This window comes from Varanus komodoensis, unplaced genomic scaffold (assembly GCF_004798865.1).
Source record: "Varanus komodoensis strain SLA01 unplaced genomic scaffold, ASM479886v1 scaffold6_2, whole genome shotgun sequence".
NCBI lineage: Eukaryota > Metazoa > Chordata > Lepidosauria > Squamata > Varanidae > Varanus > Varanus komodoensis.
The window spans coordinates 17,866,258-17,886,839 of record NW_025336346.1 but is presented as its reverse complement, the minus strand read 5'-3'; the positions used below and the strand labels follow the sequence as shown (position 1 = coordinate 17,886,839).

Sequence of the window (20,582 nt, the reverse complement as noted above, 5' to 3'; positions counted from 1 at the left end):
GAGGAAGTGCATTGACAGACAGGACTACATCACAGTGTATCCCAGCACTCGGAAAAGGGCCACATGGGGAAGCTATCATGTTTTCTCCAGCACAGGTGCAGCCTGACTCCTGCTGAAGCAGACAGTGAACAGCATAACTCACCCTGTCTCCCTTTTCTCCCTGGTCTCCTTTGGAGCCTTGCTGGCCATCAAATCCCCTGTCGCCCTGGGAACAAAGGAAATGTGTTACATATATAAGTGGGCTTTCTAGATTGGCTTATATATCCAAGGTCTGGATCAAGAAATTGCCTGCCTGTTTGCTTGCTCAAACTCTCATCATCCCATGTTGAACAGAGAGGGCACACCTTATGTCTTCCAAAAGCCAGAAATGTAAACCAGAAACATGATTTCCCATTCTACCTGCCATTCAGCAGAATCACAGTCAAGTAGTCCATTGCATTGGATCGTCATCTCTAAACAATAGAGCAACACCTCTCTTAATCCAAAGAAAACTGCCTTAGAGCAGAAAAGCAGCAGGAAAAGAAGACGCATCTGCTACGCTTGTCAACAAGGTCCCTTCACACTGATTTATATACTATACTATATACTATACAGTCTACTGAAGGTGTCTCAGTATACCTCTGGTATACCTGGAAGCAACACTGATGAATTCCAGTTACTCATCCGGTGATCATTTGGCTCCATGGGGATCTTTGGTAAGTTCAGAAACTGCTGCAGACACTAGTGCAAAGCGCTTCCTCAGTGGACTGCTGCTTTGGCATTTAATTATTGTGTCCATGGATGTTAGGCTGCACCTCATTCAGCTAATTTTTTTTCTTGTCCATTGAAACCAAAATGTCTCTTTAAGGGCTCTCTAATTTGGCAAATTGCCAGTGATGGAATACAGTGATGGTTCTTTTAAGCATCCTTTGGCAGTGACCACTAATAACTTCTTGGGTGGTCATTATTACACAGACAGATAATAAGGTGAAAAGGTGGGACAGAATTCTTACTAATACGCCAATTTGGTACTGGCACAGTCTAATATTAATGGGCATGTTCTTTTAAATTATTTACCAGCTTCTTGAATATTAACAAGTGGTCAGTGGAAATGGATTCTCTGTGCCCTTTTGACAAATAAAAATGATATTAAAACATTGGAAGGATACACTTGCACCACCCATAATGCAATGTATCTTACAACATTTTCAATATCTGAACAAGTGGCATATGGATATCAAAAGTATCAAATGGATACTTACTTGGTCTACCTTTGGTGAAGCCTATATAGAACTGCTAGAAAGTTTATGCACTTCATAGAAATCTACGTATGTGCATTAAAATTGAATATTTGGGGGTGCGTGTAGACTCTGTTGGGGAGCCCTTCCCGTATGTCAGTGTCGGTGCCTGTGGGTGCCAGGGCACTCACAGACTGGGGACACCCTCAGCATAGGAAACTGAATACAGCCTTTTGTTCAGCCTACGCACGGAAATGCCGCAACTGTGTCACAGTTGTCGCCAAACTTTTCCCTCTCATGCAACCATAGCCCTAACTCTCCCTTTGCTGCGGTGTAAGAGTTCTTTAGTCCATACCTTGGGTCCTATGAGGCCTTCTTTCCCAGGGATTCCTGGGCTTCCAGGCATGCCCACGTCTCCCTGGGAATGTGAAGAAGAAAGTCAGTTGACCTGCGCAAACATAGGCCTGACTGCATTTCCTCACTGGTATATGCCAGAAACACTTACAGGGTCACCCTTCCTTCCAGCAAGTCCCATTCGGCCCGGCACACCTGGCTCTCCCTGGAACATACAGGAAGAGATTCATTAGAGGAAAAAAACATGGAAAACCTAAGCTCCAGCTTGGTAGCTGGGGCTGCTCCCCTCCAAGAGGTTTGTCAAATCATAGACTTTCCAAGTTCTTCAGGGTTGGAACCACTATGTCTGACTGCACAGAATAACATTCAGGGAACATCTGGTGCTTTGGAACATATTCGGCTCCTTCCCTTGAATAGGGAAATCTTGTGTCTGGCTCAGTTCCCTTCTTAGCAGCACACCAGGAAATCCCCTGTCCTGATAAGCCTGGGTTTCTGCTCTTCCCCTCTCAGAGCAGCCAGCCATCCCCTTTCCTCGTGGAACATCCTGACAGCAGACATTCAATAACTGGTTCACAGGACATGACTGGCAGAATGAGGGTGGAAGGGCAAATCACCCACAATCTGCAGTAGGGATTAACTGAGAGCTGTTTAGCCCCCGAACAACCCATGATGACCGGCTTGATAACACAGCTCCCTCTGCTCCCAGAGGGCCTGACTGGACAGCCACACACAACCAGCAGATGCTGCAGTTGATGATGGATTAAAGAAACCATGATGAGCCAGAAATGCTGTGCAAAGCAGCCACAGCTTCCCGGCATTCCTTCTTCTCAGGAGAGCAGTCCTCAGGTGAGCACTTGAACATGCTGGTTTAAACATGTGAGCACCAGCCGCAGGTGCTTCAAACATGCACACTATTTTTCTGGGCGTACACATGTTGCCAAGCGGCAATCATTAGCAAATTCCCAAGCATATATATCTGGCAAACAAGGATGCAAGTGATCTTCCCTCATGTTGCTGCCTGGGTTGCCCCTGTCCCCCCCGCTCCGGTGTATCCATATATTGGATGCAAAAATTATTCAGTGCTAACCGAATCTCAGCAGAGAGCCATGCTGCTAAGGCCAGACCGAGCAGAACTCTGGAGGCTCTGCAGCTCAGAGGACCAAAATGCCCCCTGGGCCTTCCCAGGGATGTCAATTTCTCTGCACCACCACCACCCCCCACTATTTCAACTCCCCTTTCCACTTCCCCTAGGCAGAGTCATCTTCCCTTTCTATGTTTAACCTACTTGCCACTTTTAGAACGGCTCCATCATGCCTCAGAAGAAGTTGCACTCAAGCGCAGCTTCTGCACTTTCCCAGATGGCCCCCCAGGCCCAGAGGCACACTGGGGAAACCTCCAGGCTGGGTGCAAGCGCAGCCTTGCTCTGCCATGTGCCTGAACTCTCTTAAAAGTTCAAGGGGAAACCTGCCTGGCAAGGGATGGCAGAGAGTTATTGGGCAGAGAGTGAGCACTGAGTGGGGAGAGCAGGAGAGGAAGAAGCAGAGAAGAGAGTTAGCTGGGAACATGTGCACTGGGGCAGTGAAAGGGAGGGGCGTCTGCCACCCAGGAAGTTCAGAACCCCTTCAGCCCTCACCGTGCTGCTGCCAGCAGGGAGCCACATTTCCGGAGTCTGAGCTGAGCGATTGTCAGTTCAAAGGCTCCCAGATGGCCAGCACAGGCAGGGAACAAGCGAGCGCAAGGTCTCGACAACGCAGGTCACAGGCAACCAGGCTCCAAGGCAACACAGCAGACCAAGGGCGGGCAGGTCGAAGGTCAAAGGCCAGTTCACGTGCCAGGCAACAAGGTCCCCGGGCAACACAGCAAAAAAGAGCAGGCAAGAGGAGGGTCAAAGTTCCCTTGACGGGAAGCTGGATTCAATAAAGCACGATCAGTTTGTTTTCAACTGTTCTCTCAGTCTTGCATGTCTGTTTTTATGCAGAGGCTACCGGAGCCACACTGAAACCTCAGCTGTGAGTTGTTGTTGTTGTTGTTGTTGCTGTTATTTATTTCATTTTTATAACACCCCGCAGCCAAAGCTCTCTGGGCAGTTTAAAATGTTAGTGACCGAAACTGAAAAAGTCCTCCTGGTAAGCAAGCTTCCTACATGAGAGTAGATCCTTCCTCAGAGGGAGGCTTCTGGCTCAGTCTAGCACTCCTGAGCCCTGGCTTGCAGGCAACATCTGTCCCAAGCACTTGGAGGTTTCTGCCGCCACCTCTGGGGCACAGTCCTCGTCCTCCACAGGCATTGCCAGTGGTGCTTCCTGGTCCTCCAGCTCTTCCTTCTTCAAATAATTCTTCAGAGGATGCATGGCAGGGGGCATCTTGAACATCCACCGGGCAACACAAGGCTGTGGCTGTCATCTGGATTCTCTCCCATATCTCTGCTAAACACTTCCTCCTATGCAGCAATTTCCTGCCATCCTTTCCAAGGAAATAGCTTGCTTCATTTCCTTAACAGTTCTAGTGCATCCCCTGTCCTCTTTTCCATGAAATCCCTTCAGGCAAGTGGGAGAACCACCAACTCTCATAAAGCAAAGGGTCTCCAAGAGAAACAGGGGAACTCACCTTCTCCCCCTTATCTCCATCCTGGCCACAGGCACCTTTCATTCCTCGGTCTCCCTGCAAGAGGAAGTTTAAAAAAGTAACATAAATTAATCTTCATTTGTACTTTTGATGGGCAAGGTGCTTTGTAATTCTTTTATATAGTTATTTCAGATTCATGGAAGAAATTGTTGCAAGAACATAAGAAAGAAAACACAACCACAGGATTAGAAAGAAACATATGAACACATACATATAAACATGCAAAACATACAAATGCATCATAAGAAGAAAGAAACAAAGAGAGAGAGAGAAAGATAGTTTAAGGGAAGGGAGGCTGTATTTTGTGATGCTTAGTATATAATGAAGTATATATTAGTGAAATAATCCTGTGAAATCAGCTAGGCTGAAGAGCAGACAATTCCTCAAGGTTAGGGTTAGGGTTAGGGTTAGGGTAAGTTAAACATATTCTAGACAATACACAGAACCTTAAGGCAGGGGAAAGCTTCATCAAACAACAAACAACTTCAACCCACTGATTTCAGCTCCCCCCTCCACCCCCAGTCAATAGATCTTTGATAGAACAGAAGTAAGGAAATGTGCATTTTGTTAAAATTGGTCTATCTGCATTTTGCAGACCATCAAAGGCCTTGTGTTCTATCATTCACTCACTGGCAAAATTGGATTTTTTCTCCATTCATCTTGCATTTGCACACATTTATACCCCCAAATCCCTCCAAAATGCATATTTAAACTTTAGCCTATTGGAGAAAAATGTATATTCACAGATGCATTTTTAAAAATTTCTTTATCATTAAATTTGTGTAACATCTTGAAAAGTTTTTAAAAAACCAACAACATCCAGTTTCTACACATTTGCAGAATCTGTGCAACTTGAAAAAAATGAGTCTTTTATACAATCTGCAGGTCAGATTCAAGGAAATCCAAAGTCATTTGAATCCATTGCAGATTTCCCTGTCTTCCCTACTCCAAAACATCTTAAAATATTCCAGCCAGTGGGTTCAGCATTCTCAGCTTTATGACAGGGCTTGGACACATCCCAGTCTGCAGATGATCTCGCACAATCCGAGGAGGGGCAGAGAAAAAAAATAAAATCCTGCCATGCCACACCTTTGGTCCTCGCATTCCAAGAGGTCCCAGGTCTCCTTTCTCTCCTCTCATTCCCGGAATACCATCCTTCCCAGGTAGACCCTGGAGGGTTAAAGATGAAGACAAGACAATGTGACTCTCCAGCTTTATCCTCCACAAGTAAGGATGGAAAAAGCAGAGAATGACAAGTCCTTACTGGCTCTCCTGGCTCTCCTGACTCACCAACTTCTCCCTGGGCAAAGACAAAGACAGGAATATCAAAAACCAAGCCACACATGAGGTTAGCTCAAAACTTTACCCATACAAGAAATACCAAATTCTAAAAGGGAAGAGTGGACCATTTTGGCTTCAAAGGTAAAGGTTTCTCAGATATTCTCAGTATCTCTCAAAAGTATGAAAACATTAAAAAGAGGATGGATGGAGTAATCTTCTGCCTGCCATTTTTAGGTGTCTCGCAGGTGCGAGGAACTCCAAGATGGCATCATTCTTGCTAATTAAAAGTTTCAAAGTGCTGATACCTGAAAAGAAGATAAGATCTTGGAGGTGAAAGGAGTGGATCTGGTTTGAAATGGCAGCAAAGAAAATCTCCAGTAGTGTGTATATCATTACACATGCATACCAAAATAGGCTCCCATAGGCAAACCCGATGAACCAGCAGGAATGGGTACATGAACCAGTCGTTGAGCATATTGCCATAAATTGTAAATTAACCTCTTACCTTCTGCCCACCTGGACCTCGTGCACCTGGGAAGCCTGCTGATCCTTTCTCTCCTTGCTCACCTTTCACTCCCTGTAGGTTGGAAGCAGTAGTCACCGGAAAATGAAAGTGATCCAGAAAAAGAAAAGAACAACTCCTGCTGCTGGAGGGCCAAAGGCAGTATCCGAAATGAGAGCAGTGTGTCCTCCACTGCCAGCTAAAAGCAGCCAGCTCCCACTGCAGGAATATACCTAGTTCTAAGGTATCGGCTGTTTTCGCCCAGACAGCTAGAATGGTCGCATCCCAGTAATTGCTCTAGGAATTTAGGAGGTGAATGCTGGATGAAATAGCTTAAAATAGCTACAGTAATAGCAACTGTGCTCTTGCCACATTCACATTATTTTCCACTGCACTCCGTAGTCCTCTTCGAAGATAAGAATACTAGCTGCTAGTTTCATTGGAAGCAATGACCCCTTCTGATACTTATTGCAGAAATGATTCCTGCCCCCATCCGTTCTACATAGGCAGAATGCAGACTAGGCCTCATCTGTTTCAATCTATTTTACTGCTCTCCCTTGGGATTCTTGATGTCTGAGCTGCACACATCCGGGAACATGTTTTACAAGCACTTATTCTGAGCTGGCACCTAGGCCTGTCTTTGCGGAGCCAAACACAGCTGTGAGCCTCTGCCGGTTCTGCTCACTGCCTTCCGATGCCGGCATGCAACCCGATCCCGACCCCCGTCCCCTCCCATCAGGCCTAGCAAGGCACTTGCTCTTACCTTCTCTCCAAGGATGCCCTGGTCTCCTTTGTCACCTTTCTCCCCTTCCATCCCTTTCAGGCCACGGTCTCCCTGGAGAGTAGGGACAGAAGGAACTGTCTGAATACTGGAATGCACTCCCAGAGAGGTTTGCCTGGCACCCTCTTTATACTCTTTTGGTGCCAGGAAAAGACCTTTTTATTTTGATGGTATTTTAATTGATAACTTATTATTGGCATTTTATGAAATTACTAGTTCTATTAAGTGGGCATGTTTTTATTAATTTATTGTTTTATTATTTTAATGTTTTATTGTATTTCTGATTTGTGTTTTCATATTATAATACATGGTTTTATTGCTGTAACTTGTCCAGGGACCTGTGTGGCTAATGGAATGGGTTAGAAATCTAATAGATAGATAGATAGATAGATAGATAGATAGATAGATAGATAGATAGATGAATCTTTTTTACTCTCAGTGTCTCCAGAAAGGAAATTCTAATGTTAAGACAGTGAGACTAGACTGAACATCAGAAAGTATGTGCAAGGAGAGCTGTTTGCAAGGGGCACAGCTGCAAATAGCAAGGCTACAGAGGCACTTTCAAGAGTAGAGGTTGTTTCATGAAACCATAATACTTACTGGCTCCCCTTTGTTCCCCCGAGCACCAGGCGGTCCCTCCACAATGGCAGTGTCACCCTGTAATATGACAGCCAATCAGAGATCAAAGTGTTGCATTTGGCTGCAGCCTACATTCCTGTGGCCTTGAGAGAAAACAACCATTTTCTGCTGAGCACATTCCATACTTCATGATAATGGTGCAAAAATCAACACACGAAAGAGGAAAGCATTATCTGGACCCATTTCAGTCCGGCTTCAGACCCGGGTACAGTACTGAGTCTGTCTTGGTCGCCCTGTACAATGACCTGTGCAGGGAGAAGGACAGGGGGAGTGGTCCCTGTTGGTTCTCCTGGACCTCTCAGCGGCTTTCGATACCATCGACCATGGTATCCTTCTGGATAGGCTTGAGGGACTGGGGGTCAGAGGCACTGCTTTGCAGTGGTTCCGCTCCTATCTCAATGGCTGGTTCCAGAAGGTGGTGCTGGGGGACTATGGCTCTGCACCATGGCAGTTATGCCATGGAGTACCGCAGGGGTCCATTTTGTCCCCTTTGCTGTTCAACATCTACATGAAACCGCTGGGAGAGGTCATCAGGAGGTGTGGGCTGCGGAATCATCAGTACGCTGATGATACCCAGCTCTACCTCTCATTTTCCACCAATCCAGGTGAGGCAGTGGCTGTGCTGAACCGGTGCCTGGCCGAGGTAATGGGCTGGATGAGGGCCAATAAACTGAAGCTCAATCCAGACAAGACGGAGTTCCTGTTGGTTGGCGGATCGGGCTTTGGAGAGGGTGAATTGAACCTAGTCCTGAATGGGGTTGCACTCCCTCTTAGGGACAAGGTCCATAGCTTGGGAGTGCTCCTTGACCCAGAGCTTTCACTGGAAGCTCAGGTGACAGTGGTGGCGAGGAGCACTTTCTTTCAGCTTCAGCTGATCCATCAGCTGCGCCCCTACCTGGAGTACGACTGTCTGGCGACAGTGACACACGCGTTGGTGACTTCCCAACTTGACTTCTGTAACGCGCTCTACGTGGGGCTACCCTTGAAGACGGTCCGGATACTTCAACCGGTTCAAAATAGAGCTGCCAGGCTGCTGCCGGGGACTGGGCATTATGTTCACATGACTCCAGTTCTCCGTCAGCTTCACTGGCTTCCCATTGAAGTCTGGGCCCAATTCAAGGTGTTGGTGATGACCTATAAAGCCCTAAATGGCTTGGGTCCTGGTTACCTGAAGGAGCGCTTACATCCATATATGCCCGCCCGCCCCTTGAGATCTGCGGGAGAGGCCCTTCTCCGGGAACCCTCCGTGAAAGAAATCAGGAGGGTGGGTAATCGGAGGAGGGCTTTCTCTGCGGTGGCACCTAATCTATGGAATGTGCTCCCCAGAGAGGTCCGCCTGGCGCCGTCGTTATTTGTTTTTCGGCGCCAGGCGAAGACCTTTTTATTTAAGCATCATTTTAACTGTTAATATTATAGGATTTTATCTGGCCAGGGCGACTTATTTTATATTGTTATTTTTTATATTTTAATGTTTGCATCTTACAAACATTTTAACTTAATGTTATAACTTAACGTTTGTATTTTAATTTAATGTTGTGAGCCGCCCCGAGGCTTCGGCGAATGGGGCGGCATAAGCATGTTTTAATAAATAAATAAGTAAAATAATAAATAAGCACTGGAGCTTGCCTCATAACTGGAAGACAATTATGATTGAAACTTGCACTTTCTGCTTGCAAAGCATGTACTTTACCACTGAGCTACAGCCATCCCCAGTACAGACTCAATAAAACCCTCTATAATCAGAACATCTGGAGACATCTGGATGCAGCATGAGGGGGCCTCCAAAGAATGCCATCATGTCCTCTTTCCCAAAGCCAGGCTAATATGGATCATATGGAAACATTTTGTTCGCAGAAGTCAGTCTACCAGTAGGAATGTATTTTCACTGCATCATTGTGATAAGTTTGTCTTGGAACTCCTCAGATATGAGGCAGCACTCAAAGCCCACGGATCAGTCCTCACAGCTCCATCCTCGACAGGGTACTCACCTTGTCTCCCTTTGGCCCCATAATCCCAACATCTCCCTAGGAGAAAAGTGGACAGGGTTTGACATAACCCAGTAGAAAACACAGTTGTTGTTTCAGTTATTTTCTGTTCTAAATACCTCCAACTAGACTTATTAAAAACATATTCACAATACTGTGGATGATATTATTCCCAATATTTACCAATCACAACACTTTATGGCATACTCAATCAAGGCAGGAGTGGGCAACCCATACCTCTACAGATGGTTTGACCCTATGAACTGGCCTATGGCTCCCATCATCCCTCACCATCGTCTGTGCTAGTTAAGGCTGACGTGAGTTGTACATAAAAACATGAAGCGCCCCATAAGTTGGCCTCTCCTGTTACAGGGTTTTGGTCTTTTCCAGAAAGCTTGATTATCCAGAATGCCTTATAATCCATGGAACTTCACCATAGCCTGGCCTGGGTGTATGTTAAAACAAATAAGCAGGACTGGATTAGCAATGTGAGGAAAGGGGATGCACTTAACCATGTGCAGTGGTAAATAGTGCAGTAGTGATACTCATTTGGTTTTTAACGTTTTGTGCTTGCTTTTTTATTGTTCTTATGTGTTTTACTTGTAAACTTCCCAGAGTGCCCTGGGGCAGCATACAAAAGTAATAAATAAATAAAACGAAACATTATATCCAGCTTGTAGGCAGCTGGATTGATCAAAATCAATGAATTCCAGAAGTTTCTATCTACTAGGCACAGGTCTTTCGTAATACTAATGGGCTTTAACTGCCCATTCAAGAGCACGTCACCTGAAAATAATTTGTATTCCTCAGGGAACAACACAGTGTTGCTAGGAAATCAACTCCCTGTCCCTTCGCCTCCGCAAGGGTTCCAGTTGGGCACAGAGGGAACAGGCGTTCTGGCAGATGGCGTCAGCATCCCTGCTGATAAGAATGTGCTGCAGTCCCGGCTTCACCAAAACCCTGATGATGCACTTTAGTCTCTCCTAAATCCATTGCTCCTTGCTGGTAGCCTAAGATGTGCTATATAGCAGGCAGCAAAATTTGCAGGACCTTATTTCCCTGGCCAGTATGACGGAAGGGCAAGGAGAAAGGCTTTCCTTCCCTCTTCCCCCCCCCGCCCCCGTAATCCCCCATCCCACAATCTCCAACTTACTTTATCACCTCTCTCTCCTCGGTTTCCTGGAGGCCCCTAAATGCAAAACAGAAAAGGGTTCACTTCAGAATGGCAGCCAATACTTACACTCAGGTCTGAGGGAGTAGGAAGGGGGCTGAGATATTTACCGGAGGCCCACGGTCTCCCTCCAGCCCTGGCCGACCATCTTCACCCTGAAAAGAGGAAGAGAAATTTCAGACAGGCTGAAGGAAAGAACCAGGGAAGGCTGCGGCTGGAGGCCCAGGCCAAGCTAAAGGCAGGAATCTCTCGCAGCACTGGAAGAGCCTGGGACAAAGCCAAGCTACCTGGCTCTTCAGAAGCTGCTTTGTTACTTATGAAAGGACAGACAGGGGAGACAGAACATACTGGCTCCAGGTCTGTGGGGGACCCTGGGCAAAGCCCCCTCCATGGGCCCCTCCCTCAGAGAGGGTGCCTTCTCACTGCACTTCTCAGCAGCCACCATGGCTCCCCATCTTCTTTCTTGTTTTCGCTCCCACTTGGTTGCATGACAGGCAGAGAGCCCCTGGGCCACAGGCAGTGGCATCTGCTGCCCCTCCCTCCCTCCCTCCACCGCTGCTGCCTGGCAGACACAGAAGCAGGCAAGCAAGCAGGATGCAATGGGGAAGAGCTGGAACGGCTTGGCGGGGGCGGGGGGTTGTTAGAGGGTCCCTGCTGGAGGGTGGGCCCTCAGGAGGCGTCCAAGCATGCCTTCTCTTGATGTCAGCCCTGCAATGGCTAAGACTAAAACAGTGCTGCAGGCTTGTTTTCAGAGCATGCAAAATCCCACTCAGCCAGTGGCTACACCCTGATGCCCCACCTATATGTGGAAGTGAGGTGAAACTGCCCCACAAATTCCTAGGAATTCTGCTCCGTACCTGGACCACAGAGGCAGATTAAGATATTGATTGATTGATCGATTGATTGTTACATGTATGTACCACCCCATAGCCCATGGGCTCTCTGGGCAGTTTATAAATATTGAAAGCGTAAGTACAATTCATAAAATATTAATATACACAATATACACAAAAACGTATAAACATGAAAACAATATAAGAGACAACAACCAGAGAGCAACAACCACAGCAGCTCGAATAATTTAACCCCCCACCCCCGACACATCAGCAATTAGTAAAGATATTTAAAACTTACTCGTGGCCCTGGATCTCCTCGCTCGCCCCTAGCACCTGGCTGACCAATACCTGTACCTCCCTGGAAAAGCAGAAAGAGAGAACAGTTGCATTTCCTCAGTGAACCTGTTGCTGTCTCTTAAGTTCTTGCTGTAGATCGCAACTCAGCAAAACGTTTCATAGTTGCAGGTTCTACAACTTGGTCAGAATGATATTTGCCAAGTTTAAAAGGTCTAATATAACTAATAAGGTACAAAGGCGATGGCCTTTTAATAAATCCTTCAATAATACAAAAATGAGACTCTTCCGGTACTGCAGCTATTAGTTGGTTCTGCTTCTCCTGCTTTATATACCTCTTGCATGATTTCAAATGTATCTCAGAAATGTCTGGGGCCAGACTGAGTTTTTTAGAGTTCTGAACCAGCTGCCACAATCTGCCAAGTTCAGTGAAAAGTCTGTGAATGAGCAAGTTTTAAAAAAACAAGCAAGTGGAATAGCCCCATTAATTGGAGGCCATGGGTGTCTCCCCATCATCTGCTGCATCTGCTGAAGTCTGGCAGGCAAAACCAGGACTTACCTTGTCACCTTTCACTCCTGGAGTGCCTTGTGCGCCCTTCAATGAAGAGGTGATGAATAAAACAGAGAGCAAAGGTGAGATTAATATCGCAACACCAACTTCAGAATGCACAGAAGTAACACTGTGATGCACGAGGTCGTCCGGAACTAACTGGTTACATATGCGGTCGCCTCACCTTACACTTTCACTCCAAATACCCAAGTACTTACTGGTGGCCCCGGAGGTCCCGCTGGCCCTGGAGGTCCTGCAGTGCCATCTCGCCCAGGGAAACCAATCAGACCCTGAAAAGCAAAATACTTCTCAGCCCAGAGCCCTCAGCCAAGGAGGGAAAACCTTTTTCTGATCAAGGTCTGCACTTCCTTGGTTGAAACAAGTCAGGGGCTGTTTTCCTGCAGTTGGGAAGGCAAGAGTTTCAGAAGCGACTCTTACCTTTGTTTGGTAGCCTATGGAAAAACCCCATATTTGCATCCTGACACTCTCCTCCTCTAATCTGTACAAGGTGTCCTCCATCAGTTTTGTAGCTGGGGAACAGGATAGGATGGAGTAAAATATATCAATAACCTAGACTGGGGTCACTGAGGGACATGTCCTGGTGCTAGACACCCAGATTAAGAGGCCTGAAGGTCTGCATTTACCTCACAGGTCAAAGGTTCCCAATCCTGGCCTAAGCCCTTATTAATTTGAGGTAGAAGGGACCCACCCCTTCCCCATGAGTCAAGTCTCTAAGTACATGAAGCTCCTCTTCATTTAGATACAGACTGAGTTGTGGGAAGACAGAAAACAAGTCCAGAGAAACTAGGGCATGGCTCATTGTTATGGAAAGCTCCAGGATCAGGGCCCAGGTATGGGCTACCAGGGCAAAGCATCTGTCAGGAGGATGTGTCACAGCAGTTTTCGAGTTTTCCAAAGAGTACCATGCATTTATCTTGTCAGCAAAGGAAGCCAGAGCAGAGGACTCTGATGCCCAGTAGCGGCGATCCACTTACCCTCTCTCCTGGAGGTCCTGGTTGGCCAGCGAGCCCAGTTTCTCCTCTCAGGCCTGGCTGGCCCAGTGTCCCAGCCACACCTGGCAAACCTGAGGGCCCTGGTGGGCCTGGCAAGCCAGGATCCCCCTGCAAAAGAGCCACAAGGCATGATAGCAGATCCAGAAGCAAGGAAGTCAACTGGCCACCCTCTCTCTTGTCCTTTTCCTCAAACATTTGAAAACCATTGAGAATTCATCAGAGGTTTGCAAGTAGCAAGTCTGAGTCTGCTCTGTTCTGAGCCTTTCTAATACAGCTAGACAACACTGCTGAACGAAGGGATTCTGTCTCTGAAAAATCTTCATCCAGCCAAATCTGAGGAGCAGGATAATCACAGCTTTGCATACAGTACTAAAAGACAATCAGTAAGCCAATACAGACTTCCTCATTTAGTGTCTTTAATCACATATTCCGATATAACTAGCAGTTTGATCACCCAGAGAGCTTTGGCTACTCTGCTTGGTATAGAAATTAAGTAACAATATTACCCGCCCCCCGCCCCCCCCACCCCCGGGCAATCTCCATCCTCCTTTATAAACTCCAGCAAGAATTACAAGCTGCTCCTGCAGGCGCTGTCCAGCAGTCTAGTGCTGAAATCAGAAGAAACAAAAAAGAGTTACCTTCAAGCCTGGAGGTCCAATCTGCCCAGGAGGTCCTTGGAGACCAATCCCGAGGGAGCCCTAGACAGTGCAGATGAAAGCAGGAGTTATGCAAATGGACAATTTCTGTGCAAACCACAGAGAGGATCTGGTTACTTATTTAAACAAGCCTCTACTGACTGAGAGCCCCAGTGGTACTTGCTAGCACCCATGGAAGAGGTGACAAGATCTTCACCAATTCAGTCAGGTTCGCTGACTGGCAAGCAAGTTAAGATGTGCCACGACACACTCTGAGTTTGAAATGCGAATGCCCTGGCCCCACATTTACAGATAAGCTTCTGATTGCTGCTGAATTACTACAGATAACACGGCCATGCACAACCTGGTACCCTCCAGGCTGCAACATTTATAACCTCCAGCCAGCACAGTCAGTGACAATGCTGGATGAGGATGATGGGATTTTTAGTCCAATAGCTGTGGAAAGCTGGAGGTGCAATCCAGTACCAGGTTGGGAAGCCCGCACTGGCAGATTCGTGGCATGACAGCATTCTCAAAAAAATCATACTGAACAGTCTGATGAAGGTAGATGCTCAGCTATGTATATTAACAGAAAATACCCGACTATTTATATTAACAGAAGGCACATCTCTAAAAGATTAAGCAAACAAAGCATGAGAGGCACGGTTTATACCTTTTCCCCTTTGATCCCAGGTGATCCTTTGGCTCCCTATTCAAATCCAAACAGAAAATAGAACATACAGTAAGGAATAGAGATTAGATGCACTGCTGATATTGATAGAAAAGGTAATGAGCATATGGTAGATTTCAAAAATTCAAAGTGTAAAAAACGGGGAGGATGAGCAATTGGCCATTGTATCTCCTACAGATACCATGGATATGATAGGATTAAATTACACATGGGAGATTTTGTTGAACATTAAGAAAAAGGACTTTCATGCAAAAATTAGTTGAATCTTTATTTTGCATCTTTGTGTTCCTGTTAGGTCTCACTCTAATGTAAAGATTGCTCTACCACAAAACCCCTCAACCTATTTAACAGAAATTTTCAGGCTTGATCCCCACAGAAGGGGCAACTATCCCTGCCAATTACACCCAGTTATGCTAAGAAATAGCAGGAGTTACTGGCAGTTCCCGTTTTATTAAAAAAAAGAAAATAGCACAAAAAACACTGCACTTGAAATCTGGCACAAATAATCCCTTCCTAATGGTTATAATATCTGCAAATTTCATCATCTTTGACATTAAAAATGATATAGTCATTTTTTTTAAATTGCCCATGAGAGTCAATGAGAGGCACAAAGGCTTGGATTTCCAAATCTCAACTTGGGCTTGGACTCTAAGTTGGATTAAATAGCCCCCACATTGGTCTTTGCAGAACTGGACCATTTCCCAAAGAACAAGACTGAGGTCCAAGCCAAATCTTGGGACTTGATGCATGCTTCTACAGTATGTTGTCACTGCTTTACAGTACAATTCATAATGCTTACATCTTCTCCAGGATCTCCTGGTTCACCTTGTTCCCCACGTTCACCCTAACACAGAAACAGAAAGGTTATCCAAAGAATTTGCACTGAAAATGACTCAAAGCCTTCGGAAGTTTCCTGCGATTGCCAAAAACAGAACAGGGGTTCTTTCCTTCAGGATTGTTCCTCACCTTCTCTCCTCGAGGTCCTGGTATGCCTCTATCACCCTTGGCACCCTACGAAGCAAAGAGATGGGCACTGACACTCGGCTCGGGAAGCAGGGCTTTGAAAACAGCAATGGAAAGTGGGAAGGAAGAAGAGCTCACCAATTTCCCCAGATGTTCTACATCAAAATCGCCTGGTGAACCCTGTAACAGACCATGCAGATGTTCAGTACTGCAGAGGCTCCCTTCAAATTCCATCAGACACCCTCCCTTGAAGATGGGAATCACTCTGCTGTCCTCCTTTGACAAAGTAAGTGCAATATCCAGCCATTTTACTTGGCTGGATTTGGTTCCCTCCCCAGATTTCAGGCTTCAGACAGATTATCCTTCTTTTTCTATCTAGGTTCTTGCTGGAAAAAAGTTATTACAAGCAAATCCACCCTCTGTAAAACTGAGCAACCATAGTTGAGAGCATGAGAAAACAAACCTGAGAGATCAGTGTATCCAAATAGTGATCTACACTCATTGCAGATTCTTTCAAGAACTAATAGTTGCAACAGCAGAGTTTGGGTATAAGTCTAGAAGTTGGGAGTTTCTTCTACAATCCTTCCTGAGCCATCAAAGAGGCCAAGCACACTGTGCACCATTTCCAGGCCTCACCAGACTACATCATATCCATTCTCCACACTAATCCAGGCAGGCCTTTAGCTTACCTTCTCTCCTTTTGCTCCGGGAGGCCCAACAACGGTCTATAGACAACCGATCAGGGAGAAAAAGAGATGGGTGCTTAATAGCAATGTGAGACGTAAATGAAAAGAGTGTTTGCTATGACATTTTCTTCTAAAATATGTGCAAGAAGCTAGCCAGGAAAGGATCATGGAGCTAAGCCAAGATTTTCTGGGGCTCCATAAGAAGAGCTTCAGCATTGATCTCTCTGGTCCTGGCTGGGTTATCAATAGCAGACTAATTCTGTATAGTCACCACTGTGCCACCAATGAAGGGCTTCCCGGTGATGAGAAGCTCGCAGTCTACACTCGTATTTGCTGACTCTTGAATAATGGTCTAAACAGCAAGGATGGATTTTATACTACAGAGGAACAGCATATTCAAGGTAGGAATTCCCACAGCTTAGTAATTAATAGCTTCTCTCAAACAAAGGAAGGACACAATTGGCAAGAGAAAAAAATTATACCTAAAACTCACCAGCTTCACACTAAAAACACTATTTGCATCACAATGTAGGCATTTTATATTAGGATGCCTGCCAACTACATGGGCCCTAACTAAATTTCAATGTGAAAGCTTAATGAAAGCTGCCATGATAGTAGAAAGGATGGTCTTGGCAGCATGGAAAACCCATAGAATCCATTACAACCAAGTACATTCTTGGTTCTCACACCTTCAGCTGAAAACTGAATGGAAAACAAAAACTACACACAAAAAGAACAATAAAGAAGCTTCTGGACTTGGTTTTTACAATCTTCTGAACATTGAAATATTTCTGAAATCACATTGCCAACTTCTTCCATCACCCATTCTCTCCTGTGCTTCATACACATGCTTTTAGGGCACACAGAAACTGAGCGAGTCAGAAGGGTTCTCCCAGGCCATCTAGTCTGACCCCCAGATCCAGCCGGTTCCGTTCATGACATACCTACCATGTGTATAGATCCCACAAAGATTGCTAAGAATCCTGTATGGCTTGACACAGATAAATGACACAGGAATATGAAAGATTAACCGGGAAAGGGATGTTTATTGCATGAGTGCAACGTTTTGTCCGGCTTCACAATTTGTATGACACCAAGAGAATCTGTTTTATGAAATGGCTGTTTTATGAAATGGCTGTTTTATGAAATAAATAACAAGGCTAAATCTAATGATGTCTACTAATCATGAGGTCGGTATGTTCCTCCAGTATCCGAAGCCGTACGATTCTCAACTCCCGTTCCAGGGGAGCATGTGGGAGTGTGTTGCAGCACCCAGGTCCTGCTTGTGGGCTTTCCTACAAGCTGGTGGGGTCACTGTAGGAACAAGATGTGGGGCTAGTTGACCTCTGGTCTGATTTAGCACTTCTTGTGCACGTAATACTAAATGAACCAATCACAAAATACAATGTTGTAGAAAAAAGATTGTATTGTCACTTTTTAAAACACTTTTAAGACACTTCTAGTGGAAATTAATTAATATTTGGAAAACTCAATAAACAGTAAATAGAACAGGAAGGAAGGAAGGAAGGAAGGAAGGAAGGAAGGAAGGAAGGAAGGAAAGAAAGAAGGAAGGCGGGCACATCCCCAAAGAAAAAGAGGATGAAATCATGTCTCACCTGTCCGGGGGACCCAGTGTCACCAGGCTCTCCTTTGGGGCCAGCAGGTCCTACGGGTCCTGGGACACCCTAGAAAGTAATTCATAAATGCAGTTAGGGTATAGCCAGGAAATGAATGTTTGCTGGACTCCCTTGCCCAACACTGACAGCACAGCCCCTTGCATGTTGATGCAGAGGTAAGACCCACTGCATCCTGGGGTGCTTGCCCTCAGGAAACCACCCTTAGCATCGCAGCTACAGCGCGGGTGGGGACCTCCCTTCACCCTGAGAAGCAAATGCGATTTCAGAGAAGCTCTCAGCAGCCACTTTCCAGAGTGGGGCTGGTCCAAAGACAAAATGGCTGAGGCCTAACAAAATACAAAAATGCCCACAGAGTGTAGTTTAAAGCTCTTAATGGTGATGTGCAAGTCTTGAGGAGGAAGGTAAACTTTTTAGAATGAGAAAAAATGGCACAAAAACCAGAAAACCACCAAACAATTGCGGCTGGGGAAGGGGAAAGGGAGTAGGGCAAGGAGAATGAGGTGTGGCCATCTGGGGAACTTGTTGGACTGGACTGCATTTCATTTTAGGAGGACCAAACTGGGACCCTGGGCCTGTATTTCCTGTTCAGCAGCACTTGCTTCGGAGACAATTACACGAGGACGCCACATAAAAAGGGGACCGATTCTATTGCAAGCTATGCTTGGCGTCATTCATTTTCAGACCACAGTTGTGTGTCCTGGAGTCAGTTTGAATCCTGGATCATTGCAGGAGAGATTTGTTTCTCACTAACTTGAGAACTGAGAATGCTCAGCTGCACAAGACTTGAGGGACACTGTCCTCCTGTCCTCATAAGACACAGAGGAACTCAAATCCAAGAGACATACAGAAGTTGCAGAACCACCATCGTCCTGTCACCAGCCCTGTGTGGGCAAGACACAAGCATCGGTCTTGGTGCCATTCCCATGGGACAGAGTCACAATTTCAATCAGAAATTTGCAATCTCACACTGCAAACTGTACCATTTTCCCAGGCAATCCAGGTTCACCGTCTTTTCCTGGCACCCCCTCTCTTCCTGGCACGCCTGGTTTCCCGGGTTCACCCTGAGACAAAGAAAAAAGCAACCAGAATGAGGGTATCTGTCAAAGTCTGGTGTGAGGTGTGTGGGGTGTCAGATGGGAGACTGCAAAGCAAGCTTACCACTTGTCCTGGTAATCCTGGAGGGCCTTGTGGACCCTAAAATGAAATGCACCAAGAAAAAGCAATCAATCCTGAGAATGAAATCATGAACGCATTCATTGCATTCATTTTATTACATTTCTGTATCACCTAGTAGCCAAAGCTCCCTGGGCAGCTTTAAAAATTAAAAATACTCTACCAGAATATAAAAACATTGACAGACAGATATCAATACCCAGAAACAATTTTAACATCCACCAAGAAGAAATCCAAGGACCCATTAAAAGCCTTATATATTGTCAAATACATGAGAACGAAGAGGGGTGCCACCAAGCAGGCATCACTGGGGAGAAAGTCCCACCACCAAAACTGCCTTTGTTGGCCCCTCCGGGCTTCACTTGGAGGACACCTGCAGAAGGCCCTCGGGTGGCAATCGCAGAGTTTGGGCAGCTCATACTGTGAGACGCATATCAACTGAATGCTCCAACAGCTCAGCTAGAAGAGCACAGTGGCCACCTACCACAAGCCCAGGTGGTCCTGCTGGTCCTGGTAGTCCAACATTCCCTTGGGGACCTGGCAAACCCTGCAGTGAAAAAAAGCGAAATGCTGACCAAGGTTACCAAAAGGCATCCATCCAGATTCATTTTGCATATTCCCCGCCACTGGGACTTTTCCAGAATTTGGAGGTGCCAATTGTCAGAAAGAAACAGTTCAGCAAAGATCCCCACGAATTCTTCCCTGGCAATAAACGGAGGAATTCAAATGGCCAGAATACTCTAATCCCACAGAATGTGTGTGCTGGGGAAGAGGGGTAAAGAGACTTACCCGGATGCTGGAGCCAGGCTCTCCGACATCTCCCTGTAAACAGAAGGGGGAAAACACCTCATAATCACTCACTTGTTTCTGTCAGAGACAACAATTCTCATCAAGGGTATCAATAAATGAGAACCTGCCCATTGGCCCAAACCTGGGCCGGGTCCTACTCACAGGGGCCTGCTGGATTGGCTCCTTCTCTTCATCATTGCAACTTGCCCAGGAGCAACCTGCTTCTCTGGCAGTCAAGCAAGCAAGTGGCAGCAATGATAAGAAAGAGAAGGGGAAGCGAGAACAGCTGGTGACATTAGTAACAAGAAGGTAACCCACTGACGGGGTCTTGTCCGAGGACCTGCAAGACCTGGAATTGTGTTTCAATTTTTGCAAAGCTGAATGTGGACAGGCCGTCTGTCTCAAGCATAGACTTGCTAGGTGAAAATGTGAGAAAACAAGGTATTCCATGGGGATCTGGAGATGTTTTGTGAAGCAGTGTTCCTCACAGGAGTGGAGAATGCTGGGTTGTGTTACTCCTCTAACAGTGTAAACCTCTAGCTGCCATTGGTTTGAGTAGAAGGAAAGCTTCGCAAGCCCAGGTATCAGATCGGGGCACATACCTTTATTCCAGGTAGACCTTGAGTGCCTGGAGGGCCGACAGGACCCTGTAAGGGAGAGGAGAGAGGCACTTTTGGTAGCCAAAGAACAACGACTGAACTAATTCAGCATTTGTATAAAACATGCTAACTAGCTTTCTACCACATTCTTAGACTTTTCATCA

At 46.1% G+C, this 20,582-nt stretch overlaps 1 protein-coding gene across 1 annotated transcript in view; it reads right to left on the bottom strand.

Moving 5' to 3' along the window:
• COL7A1 (collagen type VII alpha 1 chain) overlaps positions 1-20,582 on the bottom strand; it is a 117,202-nt gene that overhangs the window by 4,877 nt on the left and 91,743 nt on the right. Inside the window, exons 74-100 of the mRNA XM_044451519.1 lie at positions 19,820-19,852; positions 19,515-19,577; positions 19,016-19,051; positions 18,864-18,918; positions 17,837-17,905; positions 16,224-16,259; positions 15,673-15,714; positions 15,538-15,582; positions 15,371-15,415; positions 14,554-14,589; positions 13,884-13,943; positions 13,228-13,353; positions 12,451-12,522; positions 12,242-12,277; positions 11,687-11,746; positions 10,663-10,707; positions 10,535-10,570; positions 9,385-9,420; positions 7,358-7,414; positions 6,740-6,811; positions 5,980-6,051; positions 5,458-5,493; positions 5,283-5,363; positions 4,176-4,229; positions 1,723-1,776; positions 1,573-1,635; positions 143-205 (exon numbers count right to left, since the gene is read on the bottom strand). Of these exons, the coding sequence (XP_044307454.1) occupies positions 143-205; positions 1,573-1,635; positions 1,723-1,776; positions 4,176-4,229; positions 5,283-5,363; positions 5,458-5,493; positions 5,980-6,051; positions 6,740-6,811; positions 7,358-7,414; positions 9,385-9,420; positions 10,535-10,570; positions 10,663-10,707; positions 11,687-11,746; positions 12,242-12,277; positions 12,451-12,522; positions 13,228-13,353; positions 13,884-13,943; positions 14,554-14,589; positions 15,371-15,415; positions 15,538-15,582; positions 15,673-15,714; positions 16,224-16,259; positions 17,837-17,905; positions 18,864-18,918; positions 19,016-19,051; positions 19,515-19,577; positions 19,820-19,852 (1,483 nt within the window). The remainder of the gene's footprint in view (positions 1-142; positions 206-1,572; positions 1,636-1,722; positions 1,777-4,175; positions 4,230-5,282; positions 5,364-5,457; positions 5,494-5,979; positions 6,052-6,739; positions 6,812-7,357; positions 7,415-9,384; positions 9,421-10,534; positions 10,571-10,662; positions 10,708-11,686; positions 11,747-12,241; positions 12,278-12,450; positions 12,523-13,227; positions 13,354-13,883; positions 13,944-14,553; positions 14,590-15,370; positions 15,416-15,537; positions 15,583-15,672; positions 15,715-16,223; positions 16,260-17,836; positions 17,906-18,863; positions 18,919-19,015; positions 19,052-19,514; positions 19,578-19,819; positions 19,853-20,582) is intronic.